At 46.7% G+C, this 26,075-nt stretch overlaps 1 protein-coding gene across 5 annotated transcripts in view; it reads right to left on the minus strand.

The window, feature by feature from the left end:
* The window catches only part of EXD3 (exonuclease 3'-5' domain containing 3), a 3,187,846-nt gene that overhangs the window by 1,171,449 nt on the left and 1,990,322 nt on the right, over window positions 1-26,075 (minus strand). For all 5 annotated transcript variants that reach the window (XM_069609779.1, XM_069609780.1, XM_069609781.1 and 2 more), the window contains one exon: window positions 3,780-3,833. In XM_069609779.1, coding sequence (XP_069465880.1) covers window positions 3,780-3,833 — 54 coding nt within the window. The remainder of the gene's footprint in view (window positions 1-3,779; window positions 3,834-26,075) is intronic.

A 26,075-nucleotide genomic window follows, 5' to 3' on the forward strand; every position in this document is an offset into this window, starting at 1 on the left:
CAGACTATGTCAAGAAGCAATGAGAGTGAGGTAAAGTAGTGGCGATGAACGTTGTAATGCTAGTGAAGCCACCATGAGGTAGTGGGATAAGGAAACAAATGAAGCCAAAAACCAACCTGTATGTCAAAGCTGATGGCTGAACACCAGCCACCTCCGAGAGAGATGGTAAGCACACAGAGCATGCAGACCCAAAACCAGTGATATGTAATACAAGAAGTAAGCTGCATGCTGGAACTGGGAGTAACATCTCGTAGAGCACATTGAGAAAAGAAATCAAGATCAGCATTACTACACAAAGGATTGTGTTTTGGGTTTTGGTGTACAAAACAAATATTGAATCCATGCTACCAGTGAATCGTTGCATGCTGCAATTTTGATTTAATGTTCCCTTAATCCCCTTAAAAATGGCCACTTGCCAAGAAGTGTTTCCTTTACCCCATCAAAAAAGTAAACTTCCACAGAACTGTTGCATGCTGTTACTTGAAATCAAACATCCCAAGATTCAATACTTACAGATTATCAACACCCTGGGGAAAGGTGATGAAAAATCCCATCGCCTCGAACGAGAGCTTGAATAGCCGTTAAAAGCCCACATTCCACCTTGGAATGCTGGTGCCTCTACCCACTCTGCCATTTTTTTCCTGCATCCTCTCTGTTTGTGCTCCACATGGCCTTTGCACATCTCCACCTCTAGCTGCCATTACCCAGTGCTTCTACCCCCCTGGCCTCTACCCACTGTGCTGCTTCGGTACCTCACCACCACACTTCAGCCTCAGAAGATGGCCGCGAGTAACGAAGAAAATTAACCTGCATGCTTATTTTTTTTACATGGTGGCCATCTTCATTTGTAGGTTTTTTTATTTAAAAGGAAATCAGGCTAGCGCTGAAGACGCAGAACCGGATTTCCTACTAAGAAGAAACCATACCCCCCCCCCCTCACCCCACCTAGGAGCCAATGGCATTAAGAACCTCGACAGGAGCAGATGTGGGCGATATCAGCCAGGAGCCCTCACAGAGGCCCTGCTTCGCTCAGGCCTAAACTGGTATCAGCCAAGTACTCCGTCTTGTTGCTTAATACTACAATGTTGCCTGATTGACTCCAAATCCAAAGTGCCCAGATTGCTATTGAAAAGGTGCATTATTTAAGTACTGTTGCATGTTCGAACTCAAACATTAATAGCAAGAAGTTCATACGTATGTTGCCAACCAACAACAGATGGAATTGAAATCTTGGCATCTTTCCAAACTGTTGAATAAAGCTACCAAAAACTATTTCCATGTCTCTCCTCATTCTTATAACACCACAAATGATGTAGGAGTGGTATACCGGTAGTTTGTTGGGGGTTTTGTTGGTAATAACTTCTTGTACTCTGCGACCAAGTCACTGTACGGTATATGTGTCACGTGTTAGTAAGGGTTACAGAGGCAAAGACCCCACCTCCGTTTTTTTTGGTCGTCCCTTCACAAAATTTGCTGCGCCACAATTTGTATTTCTTGAGTTTTCGATCCCAAGTCCTGCTCGTTAGCTTGTTGAAAACCTTGTACTAGGAAGCCGACACGTTTGGACTGTTTGGAGAATTTTGAGGTGGGATTTAAACACATAAAAACACTTCAGAGGTTTTCAAGTTAACGAGCAGGACTTGGGATTGAAAACTCATGATGTAATGTGGAAATAAGGAAATTTGCCCTGATTTGAGAAAAGCACACGAAGTGCTGAAACACCTGTAATCCATAGGGCACTCTCTCCCTCGGGAAGCACAACGTACTTTGTAAATAAAAAGGAATTTTGATAAATAAATACAAATTGTGGTGCAGCTACTTTTGTGAAGGGACGACCAATCAGTGGTATACCATAAGACCCGATACAGTGGTCCAACCAAACAGACTGTTCTTGTCACAAAAAATCTCAAACATTCTTTGAAAGGGAATTTTGAACCAGTGAGAAGCCCTATATTCCAATATCATACCCCAAAACCGGAAATTGCCAGCGAGGTTGGAGAAAGTTACCACTCACAAGATCTCTACCTTACTGTAAACTATGCTCTTAGAGGGATACAAGGTTCACATCCAAGTCTAAAAACAGGAAACGTGTACCATTAAGATTTGACCAATCCTAACACCCACCAGTTCTCACCTATTGAAAGTGAATATAGATCTATAACAGACCTGCTGGAGATCGAAGAACCAGGGACCTATTATTTCTGACTTTATTGGAGAGACAATAGTACTTTGGGATGCTGGGTGCAGTAAGCAACTCAAGAAAATTAACTCGTCATCGCCCAGTTAAGGGTCACCACTGCTTCTTCACATGTGCACCCCAAAATCCCTGCATCCACTTAGCCGCATTATTCACAAATGTTTAGAGAGTAACAGGCAAGGATAGAATGCCAGAATAGAGATACAGCAAATACACCACCCCTGTCGTAATGAGAGAATTACACAGGTTTATCAGACTGCCAATGGGATTGAAGAAAGCACCTACCTAAAACTAAAAATACCATTCTGGAAATTTTGGTTGAAATAAAGAGCAATACAAACAGTGGTTGAGGCTTGTTACAGCAACACCAAGAAAGACCTTCTACCAATTGAAATATTTAGCCACAAAATGGCTTAACACCATGAATACAATACTAAAGAATGATGAATGCAAGGCCATGGGTGGGTCATATCCTATGGAAATGCTCTGGGCAACATTTCAAAGCCTTTATTCAGCCTGCTGTGCCATTATAGAAGGGGAAACCAATATGCAAATCAAGCTTGGTCCCGCGTCAAAAGGGGCAACCGAGCCTGAAAAGTTCAGCCAGATGTGTTTTAGCCTCATTGACATTAGTGATGTCATGTGGTTTGGGGCTCCAGGCAAAGCAAACACAGGACCCACATTTGTATCTGAAACAGGAGACCTTATGCAACCGCAATAAAGGGCTAATCCCCCAAGCCCTACTGCCCCTCAATGGGTTGACTGCTCTTAAGAATACAGATGGAGATCCTTGAACAGCGATACACATACCTTTTAAAGATCTTTAATGGCAAATATTTAAACTGCAGGTGGATTGAAACCATGCTTTTGAGAGAGCCTGCAAAGTTGCATAGACTTTGTAAGGGGAACAGACAACACAATCCCATGTTGAACACTCATTAGGAGGATTACATATGGGGAAAATGTATAAATTACCGACACACATTAGCATTCAGAAGGCATTCTAAAAACAAGGACTGTAGACACATGATCCGAGATGCCATTTTGTTTATAGGCTGCTTAATTCCTCAGAACCTGGACATTGTGCACCTGGAACCAAGCCAGTTGGGAATCCGGTTAAGTAATTTGTGATAGAAGGGAAAGGTACATCAATGAGATTAGGTGAAATACCTGAAACCTTGCCCCACCCACCTTGACCCAAAAATGAAGTGGCACCGCATTAGGCACATAAGAATTCCATTTTAAATGACACCCCAAACTTTAAGGTGTACAAAACTGAAACCCATTTCACCAAATCTAGTTAAATTAGTAATAACACAAATAAAAATATGCGGCTATACTTTTCACAAAGTCTCAAAGTACATGGCAGAGTTATGCAATAAGTTTGAAAGTATATAATCAAGAATCAATAAGGTAACCAGCCCAGACTAGAGCCGTCAGACAAAGTATGAAAAAAGTATTCAGAGTCCCAGACATTCAGACATTGGTGTCATTGAGAAAGCAAATGTGCTTGTTTAATGGCATGTCATGGCACGGCATTCAAAATGTGTCACAGATTCAGGCACTCATGATTATCACATACCGTTTCATATGGTGCTCCACAGGTTAGAATCACTCTGCCTTCTTGTCTGGCCAACTGTGAAGACACCAGAAAAAACATTTTTGGTCAATCCACGCTACAAATGGGAAGTTTTTCATTTCGAAAAGAGGTCAGTGTTTGGCGAAAATGTGAACGTAGCAGGACCTCAAGTCACCTGTTTGAAAAAACCTTAATAAATTACTGTCTTCTGTAACGTCACCCTTTCCAATTAACCAAACACTTTCAAAAGCAATGTCTTCTGTTAAGTCGTCCGTGTACATTGACCAGGCAGTGCGCTAAGAACTTAACACATTGGTTTCACCTGCACTACTCTTAACCATCCCTCTTTGCAACCTTGCTCTCACTATCATGTTGTATACTGTCGGGAAATCTAATTCAAAGAAAAGCTGCAGAGCAATGCACCATGTTAAAAACAAGCTTGCAAGCTGTGGCCGGCACACAGCCGTTGGAAAAAAACACTAAAAAAATAAAGATGTCCAGGTACCAGAAAGCAATCTGCAACTTTTGTTAAAAAGGGGAACTGCTTAATCTGGGGGAGGGGGAGAACGGCAATTTACAGTCACAGAGACAGCTGCTGTTGGTTTTATTTTACTTTACAAAAATTAAGGGTCAGGATTAGGAAACCTACAGATGTTGAAAATGTGGCCCTTTGATAGGAGTTTGATAAGCTGACAAAATGAATAAACTGCCATATTGGGTGAAGAGGGAAAATCAAGTGGAACAGGAATACGTATATTAAAAAGCTCCAATGGCACCAAATTAAAATGAAGCCAGGGCTGAACTTTTACATCTGATACTCTGTTCAATTCACCAGCCCCATCAAAACAAAAATAATGTATCTGTCTTGCCCCTCTCAAGGAATTGGATTTTGTTTGAAGAGGTTGAGCCATAAAGATAATGATGGTTCTGCACCTAGATAACGGGGAGGCCGAACTTGCAATTAATTCTAAAGGGGCTTCTTTATGGCTTGCATCTGCATGTGGGGGGCAGGTTTAACCTTTAAAAAAAAATGAATAGTAGTTTAGCTTAACTGGTGGATCGGTTTCTCCAATCTGCTATTTCAATCTCCAAGGCCCTCCTCAAGAAAGGAATAGAAAATATACCTGGAAAAACAAAGTGTTTATCTAGAATCTGCAAGATCCAGGAACAATTCCAAGTGGGCAGGAAGGAGAACCAAATCCCCCCCTCCCCCAGAAACAAACTACAAGGGACATGATCACTGTCAGGTGTCTGGGAACTAAATAATATACTTCCAGCTCTGTCTCAACAGAAGAAATACCAGATGTTCTGCAGTGGGCAGAAAAAAATGTTATATTGGGATTTACTAATTCGCTCAGTCTTACAGGGAATGTCAAAGATGGGAAAATAATTTGTATGTTAAATGTGTGTGTTAAATTGAACAATCCAAGTCAGTAAAGATTTGTGCCATTATGATAACAATTGTGTTTGATTCGTGCCAGAGACACACATCTGGTGAGCCAATTAGTAAATAGGTCATATGTGTGGAATGAATTATTTTAGAAAGTTATAATGTTTAATGGAAGAAATCTCTGAGATGACATCACAACAAATGGGATGGAAATTGGGTGTAGAAGTTACTGCCATCAGAATGCCCCCCTTCAGTAACATGCCAACTGACCGAAGAGGTGTACCATGCCGTCACTTTTTGAAAACCGTTCTATCACATACATTGACCAATTAGAATGGGGAAATTATACACACCTCAAGAAGGTGTGGTTTTCGGTCTGAAAGATTCAACACACATTTGCTAGGGGCAGACTCACTCGCTCACTCACTCACTGACTGACTGATGAAGAGGAAGCAGAAGCATTGATAACACCAGGAAGCAGAATAGATTTGTCTACTTTTGCCCCATTTTGGATTTTTGCGAGAGCCCTTTAAGTGAGGCATAATAGGAGTTAATGTCTGAGGACTTCTTTGGAGGGAGAGACAGAAGACCGACTCTGGAGGAAAGCTTATCCCATCTTCTGGACTAATGTTCACCTGTTCCTAGAGGGGGAGAATTGACCCAGTCCATAAGCGGGTGTATACCTGTTTGTGAGACAGCTAAAAGAAATGCATATGTCGGGTTAATATAAAGGGGAAATAATCCTGAGGCGGGTTGAAAATATGAAAGGAATTAGATTAAATCCTGGCCCTGTTATTTATCAGTACTGAGGAGAGGGAATATGCAAATTGATTGTGCATCCTGAGATGTTAGGGAACATTTTAGAAGTGTATGTGTTCTGGAAAAATATATATTTTATAGATTAGGTCCATGGTGTGTACAGGGTGAGATCACGCGACTCTTTCTCTGTGTAATGACGCCTACAACGGAAGAATCATTGGGGGAGTTAAATGGGCATTGCGCTTGTTGCAAACAAAGAAAAAGAATAGAAGGGAGTAGTTTCTTACCTGTAACTCCATTTCTCCAGCGTTGGTATCGTTCATGGATTCACACGCTGTGAACATTTCCCTTCGCCCGGCTGGGAAACCTCTAACTTTAATAGAGCAGTTTTCCTATGGAAAACTTCGACACTTTGAGAGTCCTATTGACGTCTTTATGGGTGCTTTGGGCGGCACCAATAGGACGTACAGTTTAAATAACCCCGGGCCTGTGGCTTTCCTTCAGATTTCAACCTCACCAAAATGGAGGAATCCGAAACGTATGTTTGCCTGAAGGGGGAAGGCAGGAGGGTGCATGTGAATCCATGAAAGATACCAACGCTGGAGAAATGGAGTTACAGTTAAGAAACAACTCCCTTCTCCAGCATTGGATATTTCATGGATACACATGCTGTGAATAGACTACATAGCAGTAAGATAACCTGGAGGTTCATAACAGGCAAACAAGACCCATTCCAAAGGCAATCATGAACCAACAACAGAAAAACATGCATTTTCAGTTATTAAGACCGAAAGCATTAGTAAAAACAACCCCCGGAAGCTGCAGGGCTTACCTTATTGGAACAGGCGTTGGAGGACTGCACGCCCCACCTGCATATCCTCCACATGCTGTTAACCCAGACAGTAGCAAATGTCACTGAGTGGTATGCCTGCCCACAGTGCTGCCGACAATGCCATGGACCTCGTAGAATGGGCCCTGTGAGTCGACTGCAACGGGTTGCCTGCTTTGTTGGGGCAAAACAAAATCGTAGATGATACCCAATGGGAAAGGCCCTGCTTTGAAATCGGCTTCCCCTTATTGGAGGGGCCAAAAGCCACAAATAGCTGTCTCGACGTCTTGAAGGACAGAGTCCTGTCCAGGTACAACTTCAAAGCCCTGCTGACATCCAAGGAATGTAGCGCTTTCTCCGCTGGAGTGGACCCCTTTGGAAAAAAGGTGGGCAAGGCCAACGTAGTGTTCTTATGAGACTCGGATGGACTCTTGGGAATAAAGTGAGGATTTGTAGATAGGAGAACCTTATCCCTCATGAAACGCAGATACAGCGCCTGAAGTTCAGAAACCCGACGTAACGGCCACCAGAAAAGACACCTTCCATGTGAGAAACTTCACCGCCGTCGTCGTGGACATGGGTTCAAGCGGTGGTTTCATGAGGGCCGAGAGTACCAAGTTGAGACTCCAGACTGGAGAAAACAACTTCTTCAGGGGGGGGGGGGGGGGTGTGCCCTGAAAAGCCAAGCCCCTTGAGGAAATGTTTAATCAATCTTTGCGCTGAACAGAGGTGTAGAGTTGCGATGCCTCGTGAACCTGGAGATGGCTGCCAAGAGTGGACCCTGATTGAAGACAACACCAGACCCCCCACCCCCCCTTTGCTAACAGCAGAAGATAAGGCAGAAGTTGTGGTGGGTCAAAACTTGCAACGGCTGCAAGTTTGTTTCCTGCACACACCAGGCACAGAACCTTTTCCATTTCGGCTGTAAGATACGTTGGTAGATGGTGCCCTTGTGGCTGCCAAGATGCAGCAATAGTCCAGTGGAATCCGTAGGTGTCCAAATTCAGAGTGGTCAGGAGCCACGCTGCAAGGCTGAGGGAGCTGGAGACGTGATGCCACACCTTTCCTTCGTTCTGTGACAGAAGATCCCGCTGTGACCCCAGATGAAGAGGGCCATCCATAGCTAGGTGAAGAAGGTCCCAGAACCAGGTCTGTCGGGGGCCAGAACGGGGCCACCAGGATCACTTTGCACAGAACCTTGCACACCATCTAGATCGTTTTCCAGATCAGAGGAAACAGAGGGAACGCGTATGCGAACAGGCCTGTCCACAGGAATGAGAATCCATCCCCCCTCGAGTCCGGATGAGCCACCCTGCTGGCAAAGAGACTGCACTACCTGTTTTCTGGGCTGGCAAATAAGTCCAGCGGGGGAGTCCCCCATTTCCTGAATATCCTTGCCACCTGGGTCCTTTAGTCGCCATTTGTGCATCTGAACGGATTCTCTGCTGAGACCATTTGCCTGCTCGTTTTGAACTCCTGGCAAATAGTAAGCCACTAGGTGAATCTTGTGCGCTATGGCCCAGTGCCAGACAACCCGATCCTCCCTGGACAGGGTCTGTGAATGCATGCCTCCCTGTTTGCAGAGATAAAATATAGTTGTGGGGTTGTCTGTCGGAACCCGGACCACTGAGCCCTGAATGAAGGGCAGAAAAGACATCAGTGCCCAGTCTACTGCCCTCAACTCCAGAACGTTGATGTGCAACAAAGCCTCCTTGAGGGACCATAGGCCTTCGACCTGAAAGTGGTTGAGGTGAGCCCCCCAACCCACCTCGGTAGCGTCCGTCATGATCGTATACTGAAAATCTGGCTCTCCCTGGGGCATACCCCTTACTATGTAGTCGAAGCAAGTCAACTACTGCAAGGCGTCTGCCAGCGCCCGGGAGATGAGAATCTTGTCAGACCAGTAACTAAGGACCTGTGACCATCTTGAAGCGAGCAATGGTGCCGAGAAGAGACATGTATACTTGGACCGTGATGGATGTTCCCGGCACAAAGGAACCTGCCATGGACAACAGCTTCTCTATCCTTTCCAATGATGGCTTCACCAGATTAAGCGGCGTATGAAAAGGAGCCCCCAGAAAAACCAAGTCCCTGGAGGTTGTCAGACAAGATTTGTCAAAGTTGACTGCCAAGCCCAGATGCTGCACAGGAGCATAGCCGCATGGAGAGAGACTCTACGAGTCGCCCCCGTCACCAACCAGTCGCCCAGGTACAGATAAACATGCTGTCCCTACCTGCGGAGAAAAGCTGCCACCGGAGCCAAGCGCTTGGTGAACGTCCTGGGAGCAGACTTGAGGCCAAAGGGGAGAACCCGAAACTGGTAATGCTCGTCGCTGACCACAAACCATAGAAACATGCTTTGTTTGGGGTTCATTGGGATTTGGAAATAAGCATTTTCTAGATCCAATGACGCCAGAAACTCCCCAGGCTACACTGCCTGAATAACGTCTTGCAACGTTAGCATCCTGAACTTTTGGCGTTTCACATTTTTGTTTAGCGGCCTTAGGTCCAAGAATGGGGCACCATTTCCCGTCCGGTGTTTTGACGAAAAACCGGGAGTAGGCTCCTTGTCCTCTTTCCGACTTCGGGACCTTTTCTATAGCCCCTTTTTCCAGCATCAGGCGCACCTCCTGCCGTAAGACCTGTGGATGCGGCTGTGATACCTTCACCGGTGGAATAGGGAGTGGCGGACACCAGAACTCCAATGAGTGGCCGTATTGGACTGCATCCAGTACCCATCAGTCTGTCGTAAACAAACGCCACTCGTCGAAATGCTGCGCCACTCTCCCTCCAAGTCGACTGCCCTTGTAACAGTCATTGTTGAGGCTTGGACTGGCGGGCCCTTTCGCTAGAGGAACCCCTCTTTCGCTTACTTTGAAAGTCATTGTTCCGCTGAGCTGACTGGTAAGATCGCCGAAACCCCTGTGAGGAATAGCTGTAGCGACTGTAGCCTTTGTCGCAAGATTAAATTGAGGATGCCAGATTCATAAAAAGCACTTTACTAAATAAAGGAACATAACAAATGCCTGGTTTGGGGTGGGTGGAAAGTTTCCCTGAATTAGATGTTGCCCGATTAAAGCAACCTACAATCCCCTACCACGAGGATGGATGAAATGGGTTTATGAGCACGTGTCCTATACTAATCACCTGCAGGTGTTGTTGATTCCCTTGATTCATGGAAAAGGGGCATCTTTTAAGGAGAGTCTTCTCATGTACTGACCACAGCAGTGTAGATTGTGTGGCCTGTGAGGTAATCTGGACAATTCATCCCTTCTCTCTCCCCAGAGGGGAGCCATCCCATCTGAGACTAGGGAGGTGAGCCTGCTATGCAAGACCCTTCCCGTAGGGTCTGGGAAGGTGGGACCTCACTGGGTGTGATTCTCCTCCTGGCTACAAGGACTCCCATTCCAATTAGGAAGTCCCAGTCCTTGCCACTCTTTCTGCCTATATGGGTGTTGGAAAGACTTTGGTATCTCCCGTTATGATTATAACCATCAAAGATCTTTCTTTCACACTTTTGGCATCAGGGAATACAGAAGATAATCCACATGCCATAATCAAAGAAGACGGACACCATTCTGTTGGTTCTAATGACGTGCATTAGAGCAGAGGGAACTACGAATTGAGGAGATACTCCTACGGAGAGAGGAGAGTAACCGATATGCAGAGGCGAGTCTCTGTAGAGACAACGTACTAGAGGGGCGGGGACACTGCAAGCCACGGAACCAGTGGTGGCACGGGAGAAGCAAGACCCACTAGCTGATGGTTGAATGGTGAGTACCCTGACCAAGCAAGAGGCTTTGGTCAGGAGAAAGTCAGAGATAGGAAGACAACCATCTTCACTGGTGGCGCGACCACTGGGGAGTAGTGGTGGGCCTGGTGTCAGCCGACAAAGGTATGAAAAACTGATAAAGACGAGTGAAAGCAAGATGAACATAGTATATCAAGACTGGGGGAAGCCGATCAAAGTATAAGACAACCCTAAAAGAACTGAATGGGCACATGCCCTATGTAAAACAGAGTATAAAGGAAACGTGTGGTTTATATCAAGGCTGTGAAAGCGACATAGGCATGCGCAAATTATGACATCAGATGAGTCTACTTCTTACGTGTACCAATGATCCTGACAGGATCTGAAGCCTGTGATAAAAAGATGAGAATAGTAGTCTGAGGAGAACTTTATTTTCCAAAGGGGCAGACAGAACAGTACGGCAGACATTTGAGCTTTTACTGAACAGAATATCTAAAAAGACTGAACTACATTATTACATGTTGAGATTGGAATCAAGTCATCTACCTGTTCGGCCAGACAGAAGCCAGCAAGAAGGCCATTGCTATGGCCTCCTTCTTTGTGTTAAGTTTTCTTAAGTGGTAGGGCCAGTTAGTCGTTAGCGTTTGGACTGAAGACTATTTTCTTTTGGGACTTGATGAACATCATTGGTTTTAGTTTACTAGGTAGGGAACTTCCCTCATAGCGGTAGCGCCGGATAGGCATTTTTCTTTTATTTAAATAAACACCTTTGAATAATGACCCACTGTAGTGCGAGTCCTTCTACTGGTTTGCAACAGGGCATCTCTGTCTAATAGAAACAATTAATAAACTAAATTTCAAAATATGAAGTATGAATTACGCATACTGATGGTCATAGACACAGACTTGGCATCTATGGCTTATGTCGACAGAGCACTGGAAGCGGGTGGAATAGGTTGTATCTGCTCCTCACACAAGAGGGATGCAGACATCATTTGACCCAGGCTACGAGGCACTACCAGGAACAGGCAGGTCTGAGGATTGATTGTAATCTCTTGTAGAGAAATCCACAGGGTTAGCCACTTCTGCCAATGTGAATCTAACCATTAGCTCTTCTGAGAGCGATTCCATAGCCTCACTTAGAAAATGGAAGTTATAAGCTACTAGGCTCGGGTCATATGATCTGAGCACACTTTCAGATCGTAGACCAATGTTTTATACTCATTCAAGAAAGACACAGCTTCTCCCCTAACCCCCATAAACAAGTTGTCACAAACAAAAGAACCTTTGTTGGATTGAACTAGTGCCTTCTGCTAACAGCAAGAGGAACCAATTGCATCGATAATGTTGGTTTAGATGGCAACAATGGCTTCTCTGCAGATTCCCTATCTTTGATATGTCCCGCCATCATGCTGCAACCTGAAACATTTTTAATTCAACTTGCACTGTTCAGGGTGCCACTACTGTGAAGAATCTAGTGAGATCCTCACTGAGAACACGGTATGTGTCCCCTCATGTGGCCATGGGAAGGTAGCCGCTACTGGGGGTGGTATTATGAGGGAAGATCACATGCGAGAAGAATCCTATCAAGGGGAATTGGTGACCTCTGTTGATTCCCCTATTCTCCCTAAAACAATGATGGCATATTGTAAAGTGGAAGAAATAAATGTGCATAAAACCCATTATGGACTTCAGGATCCATAATGCTTGTGATACTGGGACGAGGAAGAGGGCCCAGGAGTCAATGAGAATTGAAAATGCCATTGAAAGAAGCCTGCGGTCTAGTTGTTGTAATACAAGACACCTGAGCGGGACCTTTACAAATGTAGATGAGATTCTGGTGTGGAGGTGGTGTAGTAGTGGAAGCAGTAGGAGCAGGAGAGAACACTCTCCCAGGCCAGGGATTGGGCTTGGAGAGTGTGTGAAGGGGGTGGCGTGCAGGGAGGCGAGAGACCAGTACCTATGAGGAAGCCGGGAGACCGGGGAAGTCGTGGTCATGGAGAAGGGAGCAGCAGAGGCTCCCGATGCGAGAGACAAAGACGGCATAAAAACCAGAGTGGTCCCCGCAATGCAGAGAAGCTGACAGAAAGCACTGCTGTACCCGGCCACCAGAGAAGAATGCTGAAGCCGCCCACAAATACCGGTGGTGCTTAGTATCAATGCCAGCTCCCACAATTAGGTTGCAGGGAGACCAAGAGCCACAGGACTTAAGAATGGAGGGTGGCCACCAGAAGTAAACGAAAGGCTGAATACAACCCCTGAGTGGAGAACTACAAAAAGGCAGAAAGGGCAAAATTTCCCTTTTATGAGAAGTCAAATTGGGAAAACCTGTAACCTGCATTGCCAAAAGCCAAGAGGCTGTTTGAAAGAAGTGGAAGAGCAAGATGGGGATGTTTGTAACCTGCATTGCCGAAAGGCAAGAGGCGGTTTGAAAGGAGTGGAAGCGCATGGAAGAGATCCTTCTAACCTGCAACAACCAAGAGGTAGTCCAGAAAGAGTGAGAAGGCAAACAAAACAGCTCTCCTTTCATGAAGATGTATAATTGGGGAGACCTGTAAGCCATATTAGCACCAAAGAAGAACAAGTTACTTACCAATTGTAACGTTCTTTCGATTGCATGTTCCTCCTACGTATTCCTCATCTTAGATATTTGTATCGTCAGTTTGGCTGCTTCGGAAAAAAGAAATTCCACACCAGAGGGTGCTGTATGTCGTGGCGTGTATGTCCCTAGAGGGCTGCCGTAGAGTGTCAAAGTCATCCGCAGTATAAATGGCTCTAGCTGCTTCCGTTGGCTTCAGTTCTGTTTTTTTGATATTCTCAACTGATGAGTTGAAAAGGCGTCCCCTTAGACCGTAAACTCTCAAGGAACATGGAGTGTAAAATACGTAAACTGTACGGTGGGGTAGGCTCGGAGGGTCGATGAGTAATACATGGGAGGAACATCCAATCGAAAGAACGTTGGAGTTCGTAAGTAACTTGTTCTTTGAATTCCTCATCTTAGGTAGACTCCCAAAGCAGTGAAAATTTGGAGGAGGGAGTACTAGTTAATTTTACTCATGGAACGTATGTAGAATGGCCTTAGCAAAAAGGCCCCCTTGGGATGAGGTGGAATCTAAACAATAGTATTTCACAAAAGTGTGCATTGATGACCAGGTGGCCGCTGCACAAATATCTTGCACCGGGACACCCCTCTGAAGAGCCATCAAAGTCGCCATGCCTCTAGTAGAATGAGCTCTTAGCCCATCTGAAGGTTCTTTACCTGCCAGTTTCTAACACACTCCAATTGCTAGAATTATCCATCTGGATAAGGTCTGTTTCGTTACTGCCAGGCCCAATTTGTGGCCAGTGTATCCAATGAAAGGTTGGTCACTTTGCCGAAATTTTGCCAGTCTAGAAATGCAAAAGTCGAGAGCCCATTTTGGGTCCAGCCTGTGGTGCCTTTCTTCCTCCTTACTAGCATGAGGGGGTGAATAGAAAGATGGCAATGTGATCTTCTGAGACAAGTGAAAGTCAGACTATTTTTGGTAGAAATGAAGGTTTGATTTTAAGTATAACTTTGTCTTTTTGAAAGATGGCGTGAAGAGGCTTACAAGAGAGAGCCTGTAACTCACTCAACCTGCGGGCTGATGTAATAGCCACTAGTAGGATTGTCTTCAAAGTCAGAAGTCTTAGCAGACAAGAATGAAAAGGTGCAAAGGGAATGCATGTAAGGAAGTTTAGTACTAAATTTAGATCCCAAACAGGGACTTGAAAAGGGACTGGAGGGTACACGTTAGAGAGACCCTTTAAGAATTGTAAAATAAATGGCATTTTAAAGCAAGAGACCTCTTCTGAGGAGCGCTTAAAAATAGAAGGCGTAGCCAAGTATCCTTTTATTGTACCAATCTAGAGGCGTTGATTGGCCAAATGTAATAGGAAAGAAAGTACCATAGGTGTACCACATAGAAATGGATCCACATTCTTATCTTGGCACCAGTTACTGAACTTGTTCCAACAACACCGATACAAAGATTTTGTTACTGGCCTTCTGGCCGAAAGCAAACTCTGCATTAGTTCGTCCGGGAGGTCCCAAACCTTAGATCTCAGCCTCTCAGAAACCACGCCTGAAGGCTGAGTGTCTTGACCTCTGGATGGAGTACCCGACTTTCCTCTTGTGAGAGAAGATCCTCTCTTAGTTGAAGACGTATTGAAGGGCAGATGGACATGTACAGAAGGCCCGGGTACCATGTCCTCCTGGCCCAATCCTGGGCAATTAGGATCATAGTTTTCCTGAACTTTCTCAACCTCCTGATTACGTGAGGAATTACAGGGAGTGGAGGAAACGCGTACACAAGTGGGAATTCCCAGTCCACTACGAACGCGTCTCCTAGAGCTGCTCTTGGAGGAAATTCCCTTGAGCAGTACAGTTCGCATTTCCTGTTGACACTGGTTGCGAACAGATCCACTTGTGGGGTTCCCCAAAGGGTGAACATCTCTTGAAGGAATTCCTGAGCTAGTTCCTACTCGTGGGACACTGTGCTGTGCCTGATCACAGCATCCGCCGCCGTATTCTGCTCTCCGGCTAGGTCAACTGCCGACAGAGAGATTCCTTCTTGTATTGCCCAGAACCAGAGCTGCATTGCCTGTCTGCACAGTGGTAGTGACCCTACGCCTCCTCTCTTGTTGAGGTAGTACATGGCCTCTGTGTTGTCCGTCATTATCAGGACATACCTTCCCCACACAGAGGGCAGAAAGGCCTTCAGTGCTTATCTGATTGCCCTCATGCTCCTAAAGGTTGAGGTGTAGTTTGGACTCCGATGGAGACCAACGACCACTGATTGTCAGATTGTTGGTGTGAGCTCCCTACCCTGTGAGTGAGGCGTCGTCACTACTGTTATCTCTGGCCATGGTTGCAAAAAAGATTCTCCCTTGAGAATATTGTCCTTGCAAGCCCACCATAGCAGATCTTGAGCCACTCTGGCCGGAACTTGCAAAAGATCTGACATATTCCCCAAAAATTGGGACCATTGAGTCCTGAGGGCCCATTGAAGGGATCTCATTCTCAATCTGACCTCTGGCACCAGAAAAATGCAGGATGCCATCAGGCCGAGCAACCTCAGAAAATCGAAGGCCGGCAGATGCTGGGCATTCTGGAATTTTGTTATCATCTTGTTATCATCTGCAGAATGTGATGAGCTCTCACCTCGGGAGGCGAGACTTTCCCTGAGGAAGTATCCAGGACTGAATTGGAGTCTGTGGAATGGTATCATATTTGACTTATTGTAATTGAGGGAGAAGCCCAGTCTGTATAAGAAGTGGCAGGTCATTCTCAGATGTTCCGGGGCTTGTTCGGGTGAACGTGCTCTGATTAATCAATCGTCCAGATAAGGGTAGACATGAATCCCACCTCTCCTGATACTCGCTGCCACTACCGCCATCAGCTTGGTGAAAACCCTCGGTCGGAGGTCAACCCGAATGGCAGAACTTGAAACTGATAGTGAGAACTGCCAATCGCGAACCTCAGGTACTTTCTGTGCTTGGGATGGATCGGCACATGAAAGTAAGCATCCTGAAGGTCCAATGATACCAACCAGTCCTGGAGTTGAAGAGCCTGAAGAATCTGAGAAAGGGTTACCATCTTGAACTTGTCCTTCCTGAGGAACTTGTTCAATTTTCTTAAGTCCAAGATGGGTCTCAATCCTTCGTCCTTCGTTGGGATGAGGAAGTATGGGGAATACCAACCCTTGTTCCTCTCCGCTAAAGGTACATGTTCTATTGCACCTTTCTCTAGCAGGGTTAAAATTTCGTGCAACAGGAGCGGATCTGAAATGTTGACAGAGTTGTATATCAGTGAATGGTCTTGAGGTCTTTTTTGAAAAGGAAGGTAGTAACATTGAGCCACTGTTTCCAGTGCCCAAGCATCTGAATTAATGCCACGCCATTCGTTCAGATGCTGAGAGATCCTGCCTCCCACCAGGGTCTTGTGGGTCAAGGACTCAGAGTGGCTTTGCAGCGGCTGCAGCAGTGGCTGAGGGGACAGGTGCTACTGCTGGGGCTGTTCTAGCACCCTTTCCTCGTCCACCCGAGGAAACTTTCTTTGTCCTCTTTGACCAGGCTGTCCTTTTCCTCTTCCAAATGAGGAATAAAAATGAAAAAGACAACCCCTCCAGGAAGATGAGCCTGAGTAGGAGTGCTGCTGAGGTTGTCGTATGGAGGCGCTAAGTGACTTAGCCACCACGTTGGAGGTCTGCAGATTCTCCAAACCATCGTCCGCCTTGCTGCCGAACTACCCCAAGTCGTCAAATGGCATATTAAGAAGTCTGGCCTGCACATCTGGTGCAAAGCCTGACTTTCTCAGCCACACAAACCTGCATAGCACTGTGCTAGACGCCATGGACCTGCTGATGCCGTAAGCAGTGTTCAGTCCTGATTGAAGGCATTAACCCATAGCCTCCTTTCCATCTTTCACAATCGCAAGGAAGCCGTCTCGCTCCTCACCCTCAGGAATGTTCAGCCACTGTACTAATATAATCCCACAGTGAATCTTGCAAGGGTGCAGGTAAAATTTGTTGACTTTAAAGCCATACTGCTCGAAGAAATAATCTTTCGAGACCAGGCATCAATTCTTTTATCATCCCTATCTGGAGGAATAGAAGGGAATGCAGATTGTCTAGTTGATGTAGTTGCCTGGAATACTAAGCTCGCAGGTGAAGGATGCTTAGTTAAATAGTCAAGGTCAGAAGAAGGAGGTCTGTATTTCCTAGCAAATATTTTGTTCACCGCTGGTCCAGACTCTGGGGTTTCCATGTGGCCATAACCTTCCTCTGAAGTGCTGTGTGAAAAGAAAGAACAGGATCCTTTTGAGGACCTTGACTGAGAATATCCGTCATATCATCCTGTTCGTAAGTGGGTGAATTTCTGTTACACCACCCTATTCATAATATTTCTATATGCAGAGTCTGCATGATCAGCAGGGTCAGATTTGTTGAATTCCAACTTAGGTGACGTGTCTATACCACTAGCTGTTTGTAGACAGTCATAGAGGTCAGACATTTTGGACTTAGGGTCAATTAGTTCTTCAGGAACATCCCTTGTACCATATTTTACGCCAAAAGGGGAAATCTCCTCTTCAGAGGATTGGTCTTCATAAATAAAGGCCATAGACTTGAAAGTCTTTTCTTCGCACAGGGAGAAAAATGTTACCCGTGGTTTGTGAAGGCATTGGGCCTCATTACGAGTCCGGCGGTAGCCGTGCCGGAAAAACCGGCAGGCTGCCGCCGGACCCATAATACCATTCCTCCTCCGTGATTGCCGGAATCACTGGGGCATTACAACCCTGGTGACCCGGTAATTACAGAGGCGGAATTTGGTAAATACCCATTCCCATGGAGTCCTATATGACTCCATGGGGATGTGGACCATGGAAACACTGGTTCCGTCTATGACAGAGCCGGTGTTTCCATGTCCGCCTGCAGGCGGGTGGTGTTAATCATGCCAGGTCAGACCTGGCGGGAGTGACACCTCCTGCCTGCAGGACTCTGAATCAGCTGGTCGGAAAGAATGGTGGCGGCGGTTTTACCACCACCGTACTTTCCAGACCGGGAGGGTCATAATGAGGCCCATTGACCTTGGTTTCGCCAAAGGCGTCGGAATCAATCTTGTCCTCGACAAAGGCGTCAATATTGTCGACGCTGGCTTCGATAAGGTCGAAGGAGCTTTAGATGTAAGTGCCGTTGAGGAAGGTGTCGACATTACCTTCGACACTGGATTCGAGTAAGTCTTCGACAGAGGCGTCGAGGAGACCTTCGACATAGAGTTTGATGACGGTTTGGCACTTGATGCCATTTTACCTAATGTTGCCTTTGGTTTATGCACCGATAGGCCTATCTTGCTCTTTTTGTGAGGTGTTGGAGGTTTCTCTTGACAACACCTATGACGATTTTTCGCCGGATTTAGAGCGTCTAGTCTCTGACCTTCCTATGTCATGCTTAGAATGAGCTGGGGCATGGTCTTCATGTGATTTCTTTGAGGGGGTCTGGCCTGCATTCTCGAAGATTTGCATCATTGAGGCTCTAAAAGTCTCCCATTTTCTTGGGGAATCATGTTTTGATGGACAGGTGATAACCCCTGTATCAGAAGAAGAAGAGTGACGCCTCTTGAAGAAGACAAACATTTACGTGACCGACTCCTCAACCTAGATTGCTTCGATTTACGTTGAGACTTTTCCATGGACTCCGCTGAGTCTTTATTTCACTTCGAAGATTCCTTCCCCACCGCCAATTTACCTCTTCGTTCATTGAGAGCTTTATTTGTCATAGCTTGACAGGAACCGCATTCGTCAACTCGATGGTCCGGACCCAAACACCAGAGGCAAACTCAATGGGGGTCAGTAATAGACATTTTCTTCCCGCAACTCTGGCACTTTTTAAAGCCAGTTTTAGGGGTAGAAGGATTAAATGAGGAAGAGATCTTGAAAGACTGAAGCGCCGTTTTCATACACACGAAGCAAAAGCTTTCGGAAAAACGGAACTGAAGCCAACTGGCACGGCTCGAGCCATTTATACTGCGGATGACGTCGACACTCTACGGCAGCCCTCGAGGGACATCAACGCCACGACATCGAGCACAGTGCCCTCTGGTGTGGAAGACAAATTCCAAAGCAGGAAAGTTGACGATACGAACATCTAAGTTGAGTACTACGTGGTAGGACACAATCCATTCGAAATCAACTGTAGAGATAGGAGCTTTTCTTCCTGACAAGAGAGTGAACCAGGGAAGGGACCTTTTAGAGTTAGTCCTGGCAGGCAAGTGGACCAGGAAAGGACCAGTTAATTGAACAAATATGTTTTGAAGAGGGAAAATCCGAGTGTCCCGTCCCTCAGGATGGGGCCCCTCATCGGAAGAAGCACCCCCGACAGAATAACTACCGATCGAATGAGTTTGCACCAAACCCCACGGCCCCCAGCATAAGTCTGCATCACAAACAGTACCCAGCCACTCTACCTTACAACCCTGCGGCGGTACAAACTCTATCCAATCCCAGCAACGACAACCAAGACAGAGCTGGAGATTATTAAATAGACCAAATCGATCGACGTTCCCGACAAGCCATGCTGCAAGTTGTTAGAGACGCTATGACGACATAGCCGTATTAGACAGGAAGCACACGTGCAGCCTGCACAGTCGGGACACCCACACACCAATCCACACAATGAACATATACGTACACTTCTATGAGCTAGAGGACCGTGACATACACATACTGTCTGCATGCTTATTGTTTTGTCACATAGGCTCGCTACAGCACATCAAAAGCGCAAGATGCAAGAAGAGCTTGTGTATATGCTTGCAGATGCTACACGCTATTAACCCTATGGACGGACAAGAGCACTCAAGGGGCCTGACCGACCATGACATGCCCTAACCTATGGACAATTCCGTCGAATGAATCACCGGAGCCGAAGTAGGCCTTAGGCAAATCCAGCAAACTAGAATCATCTCACAGAACTCAAGCCGCAAATGCTGTGAAAGCAGGATAGCCCGGCAAGGGCCGCAGCCGCCAAGGTCACAATGTTGCAAGTGACATTCCTCACTCACCGTGCCACGATGAACCCAGCTGCAGGAAAGAATATCCCAAGCTAAAATACAAATCAAATCGAAGTAATTCGGCCTCACCAGCGGTCTCCTCACACGTGACTCTGTGCTCTGTGCTACGGCCTCCGTCGGGTGACTTGAGACCGAGCTTGCAACAAATTTCAACAATCCATCTACAACATGCACTGGGAATGGACCACTCATGGCATTAGTAAAAGTACCCCATTGTTACACACTTCCACATATTCACATCTTGCTGATACACACTGTATGTAAGCAGGTGTCTTGCGGGCTGGGAACAACGGTAGTCCCAGGCTTGGAGGCTGCGGCCTGACCAATGAGGACACTGGGGGACAGGGGCTGGGGCTGGCGGCGGGAATCCCCAGCCAATAATTGGGGTTTCTAATGTAACAATGTTCAGGTAACGATTTTTAGGGCAGATCCAAGTACACCACCTGACATCGTATCCACCACTAACAACGCACACTATCTGTTCCTATACTGGACCTACCACCCCGGGATCCAACCCGGAGTGGCGTTAGGTTCGGGAAAGGATTTTGTTAAGTGACGCTGATGGTGACATCAGAAATGTACAAAAGTGGCCTGCGAGCCCAGAATCGGCGAGATGTGCCTGGACTTGATTTTGCTCCATGTGTGTTATCCCTGCTTGTTTGTCATAATAAAACAGCAGTAACTCTTTGCTCCTTGTGTGGACCTCGACTTCCTTTGGGACGTTGAAAGGAGTTAGGGCCGACCCCAGAAATTACCCTAACAGTTTGTGGTAAAAAGATGTTGAAGGAGAGATATTGAACAAGTGTTGCTTTACCCAAGGTATTGGTGAGTTATCCTGCCAAAAGCATTTCAATGAAAGAATAATTGTGATTCCTTATTTACTTTTGAAGTCTGGAAAAGATAGTGTGGAATATAACTATTGCTTAAGAAGTACGTTTGAATTCTGAGAGAAAGACATTGTGGGTAAAAGAATTATTGTTTGGATTATTGAATCAAGTGGTTGCAGAAGACATTTTTCCTTATCAAGAGGAGCGATAAAATAACTAGAAAAGAAGTTTTGAGTTGAATTGAACAGGGCTTTGTTAAACCGGGAACTTGTCTAAAGACACTCCTGATTAAATCCAGGGGAAGGGAACTTAACCCTGGTCACAGAGAGTGCTTTCTATCCTTTGGGACATTGGAAGGAGTTAGGGCCTTCCGAGACCCTAGGTACGGCTCTGCCAACCCCAGAAATTACCCTAACAAGTTGGAGGCACTGCTGAGATGCAATCCTGAGATCCCAGAGAGATTGTTTGTGACGTCGACTCGGCAAGGTGCTGCCCCCTCCGCCGTCGAACCTCAGAAGGCTGCAGGAGCCTCGCGAACTGCGACAGAACCAGACAGCGCAACCGGAGGATTGGCCATCAGGAGCCGACTTCATAATCATCCCGCCCACGGTTGGCGAGTGTCCAGACGCAGTTCAAAGGAGGCGAGACAAGCCAAGTGGGAAGGGAGCCAGCAGCCAAGCGGCGCCGGCGGACGTGCAACTAAAGTTAAGTGTGGCTCACGCAACTAGCAACAACCTGGTGTACGGGTGGGGGGAGGATGTGTAATTAGGGTGGAGGGTGGTGTAACATTGTCATAACGTTTGGTACCAAGACAGTGTTTGCCCTGCGTGCGAGCCCAGGGAACGGAGCAGAGGTAGTTCCCTCTTGTAGTAATCAACATTTCAGGGGTGGGGCAACCGGTCCCCATGTGAGAGAAGGATTGTTGCGCCGATTGGTCTGGACAGTGAACACATGTGAAGGGGCATGGTTTTCCTATGAATCGGTGTTGTTCTGCGAATAGATGTCGGATTCCCTTAAGAGTTAGCTGTAGCTATCTTAGATTGCATAAGGTAGTTGACTGGTTAAGTTTCTATGGTGGGAAACGTATCACACGTCAGTCGATGTGACGGGTGCAGCTTAACTACGAGACAAGTTCATCGATAACGTATGCTCCACTCCAGGGGAGGTGGGAAGACAGCTGTGGTGATTGTGGATTTTAATATGCGGAATTAACAAGGCGGGACCGTTGTGTGTAACACGTGCACAAATTGTCTGTTTGTAATGAATTGTCTGATTGCAAATCATTAGCTTGGTGATGTCATCCATAGGCCATTGCATAGGACACTGTGTAGTCCACTATCGGACAAGTGAAAAAGCAGGCGCAAGTGGAGAGCACCGGCATGGAACCGACGGGGCGTGCTGGGTGGCAGCCACGCCAGCTGAGGCCAAGCAAAGCCAAAACACACTGAAGGGGCATGCCGGGTGGCGGCAGCCCCAGTGGAGGCGGGATACGCCGCGCAAGGTGTAAGGCCGCAAGGGGCCATAAACGTTGGAGTGTGCCGGATCATGGCAGCTCCGTAAAGGCGGGGCGACACGAGAGTACTCCTTGCAAGGTGTGGCTGTTAAAAGCTGCACATATTGCTAATTAAACAAGTGAACTACATAACCCATAACTTTTCTGCCCTTGTCCTGACAGCGGAAAATCGAAACCCTCAACTTGAGGTCAGGTAAAACAATTACGAGTAAAAGCAATGATGTACCACAGGGGTGGGGGAGGAATACCATACGGGGCCCACGGGATTACAGTGACCACAATCCAGCACATCTGTAAGACCCTGACCTTTTATAAAGATAGAATAGTGAAGTATAGCGTATAATTGAAGAAGGGCACAGATGGGAAAATAACAGTGCAATGGCCACCTAACGGCAGTTTCTCGAAGGATGTACTGCAGTCACTACTCACTTACCTACACAACAAATATAAGGGGAAGAAGTTAGCAAATTTCAAGGAGATATTTGAGGTCTGGCGAATGTTTCAGGGGTACTATCCTGGGATGAGCATACAGGATGTAAAAGAAAGGGACTCCTGTGCTCCGCCCCCTGCACCTCCCAGTATCGTCTCAGACGACGCGGAGGAAGAGGAACAGGGATTATACCCGATTGGAGAGCTCAAGGAAGCTACGGAACCATAAAAATTAATTGCGGCGGAGGGCTATTCAAACCCCACGTACAAACCACCCCTGTATGCCCCAAATGTACAGGCCCCCCAAGGCCCGCAACACGGGACGAGGGCAGGGGCAGACAGCCCAGGCACCGATGAGGGAGGGCTGAGGCAGGAGAAGAACGAGTTTTCAGGGGTAGGCCCAGATGAATGGATAGCAGCACAAGTACTCTTGAAGTTACAGGGGACCACTACGGGGAAACGGAAGGGGCAACAAAAGCTGTAGAGGGATTGGAAATGGGACAAGGATGCAGAGGGAAGCCTGTGCGGGACACGAGGAAGGAGCAGGTACCAGAAGAGGATAAGGCGAAGCTAGAGGCGAAAAGTTAGAGGCGAAAATAGCGGAATTGAAGGAAAAAAGGAACGCGTTAGTGAAACAACTAGAACAGAAGGAACAGGAACGGAAAGAGCAGTTAGAGCTAGAAATGCAGGAGAAGATGGAGCGGGAAAGTAGGGAACGTGAGGAATTAATGGAGAAGGAGCAGAGAGAGGCAGTTGAGTGAATGACAACGGGAGGGAGGAGTAAGGTGAGCATGGAGACAAAAAGAGGTAAAATACAAGAAAAGGAAAGAGTCGAAGCTGAACAAGAAATGGCATTTTGGAGGTAGAAGATACTCTTAGAAAACACACATAAGTACGAGGAAGGCAGGTTGAAAGAGTTAGGGGTAGCAAGGGCAGGCGGAGAACGAAATCAAAGAGATGAATACGAGAGAGCTCTACAAAAGGTAAGTGAAGAAATAATGGAAGACCTGACCGGGCAAGGGTGGACAAGATGGAACGGGAAGAACAACAGAGCCGACTGATACCGAAGGGGTACACGGGGAGTAGCTTAACAACAGCTGGGGCGCACCCGACGGAGGCCGTAGCACAGAGGGAAGGGGAGAGGAGGACACAGCTAATCTTACAAACATTGATCTTGAAAGTATAACGGTGCACTACCCACTCACACACAAACTGACATTCTCAGATGGATTCTGTAGTGAGGAAGAGGAATTAGTGATGATGTTGGAAAGGAGTGATTAAACAAACTTTACATCACACAAACAGGCACAGGGATGTCATGGGAATGTAGGGAGCAAGATGACAGGAGTGGGGGGACAGCACACTGACAAAACGACCAGAGACACGGCAGCGACAGTGGCCCCGCATACACCTTACACTAATAGGCTCAGGGACCTGCCCGCGTGCAGAAGAGATGGGGCAGCGTTAACACACAATAAGGGACACACATGTCAGCGGGGCAGGTACACAGGAACACAGGATGCTCCACACGGGTCAGACAATATAGACATCACCGACATTGGAGCGGATATGGAAGATGAGAGAGGACCTATCCAGATACGACAGTATAGACGGTCACCTGAAGAAAAGGCTGAATATTCACAGATGCCACTTTTAGAGAAGGGAGGGATGAGGCCACAGTGTGTACCCTGTAAACATACGGACAAGGAAAACATTAGATACAGGTTACCATCTTTAAGTGGGGGACCGAGAAAATGGATATACAAAATGGAAAAGTTGACAGCGGGGCACAGGCTGGCAGTGGAGGATGTCAAGGGGTTGCTATTATCCATACTGGGTGACACATCAGATGACATCTGGAAAAGGGCGGGTTTCACAAGGGTGACCACCGAAAACACAACACATGACGGATCTCCATTTGCAAATTGTAGGCATGCGATGTGGCAGGCACTAAGAACACAATACCCCGATACATCAGACATAGGGGTGATTACATCACGCAAGATGCGTGACCACAAGGGTCCCACTAGCTACAATCAAGAGATCCAAGAACTTTGGCACCTTAAGACTCGAGAGCCGTGGGACGAAACAGTAGCAATCTTCTACTGATCTTAATACAAGCTTTACCAGAGCCAGTGCAAAGACAACTGAAGAAATTGGTGGGGATGGAAGCAAAGGCATGGTCGGAAATACAACTAACAATAGTGCACCATTGTAGATTACGGCAGGAGAAGATGAAGGAAAAGGCGCAGGATAGAAAAGCAGATAAAGCTAAGCTAGTGCAGAAGAAATTGTCAAAATATGCCTCAAAGCGGGCAGTCATCACCAGCCCGGCACCACAAACTCAGATAGCAGATTCCCAACCCCAACCGCAGCTGCCACAATCTAGCATAACACAGCAATACCAACCACACATGGGGGGGGGGGATACATGAGCATGGGCGGGTACTTCAGGGGAAGTGGAGGGTTTACTAGAGGGCTGGGCTTCGGGCCACAGGCACACCATCCCGGAGGCGGATTTAGGGGATACCCACAGCAAGGATTGCGAGCCAAGGGGAGGGAATAGGAGGATTTCCATGGCAGGCGCGAGAACCATCCCAATGCTGGACGTGCGGACAGCTAGGTCACATATCTCGCACATGCAGGTATAGAGCCAGACAACAGGGATGGGGTGAGCAAGGGCAACCAAACAACCAAGGGGGCCAGAACAGGTACTACCCACAGATAGGGCAGCAGCCAATGACGCAACAGCAAAGAATACCCAAGCCACAGGCCCAAAACCAAACACTATCAGGGATGTTACAACCACAACATCAGCAAACACAACAGCAAAATATACAAATGGCACAGCAATTGACAATTGCAAGACGACTTACAGCAACCCATGGACACAACGGCAGTGGTGCCAGTGACAAAAATGGAAGGGGTTACGATAATGGGTCACAACCCTTACAACGGGAGCGGGCACTCCCTATACCCACAATAGGACATTCCACAGACTAGCTTGTTGTGTCCCATCCTATCGGTAACACCTAACCCTGTGGAGGAACCTCACATAAAGGTGGCGATAGGTGACAAAACATTTTCCTTTCTAGTTGACACTGGGCGACTAGGTGATGCGTAAGGGAGGGCAAATGCACGTTGTCAGGCAATGCCATGAACACTCAAGGATTTTCTAGGGCTCAAGAAGTGGTTCCATTTACTGATAACATCTCC

This window comes from Ambystoma mexicanum, chromosome 8 (assembly GCF_040938575.1).
Source record: "Ambystoma mexicanum isolate Mex_15411 chromosome 8, UKY_AmexF1_1, whole genome shotgun sequence".
In the NCBI taxonomy this organism is placed as follows: Eukaryota; Metazoa; Chordata; class Amphibia; order Caudata; family Ambystomatidae; genus Ambystoma; species Ambystoma mexicanum.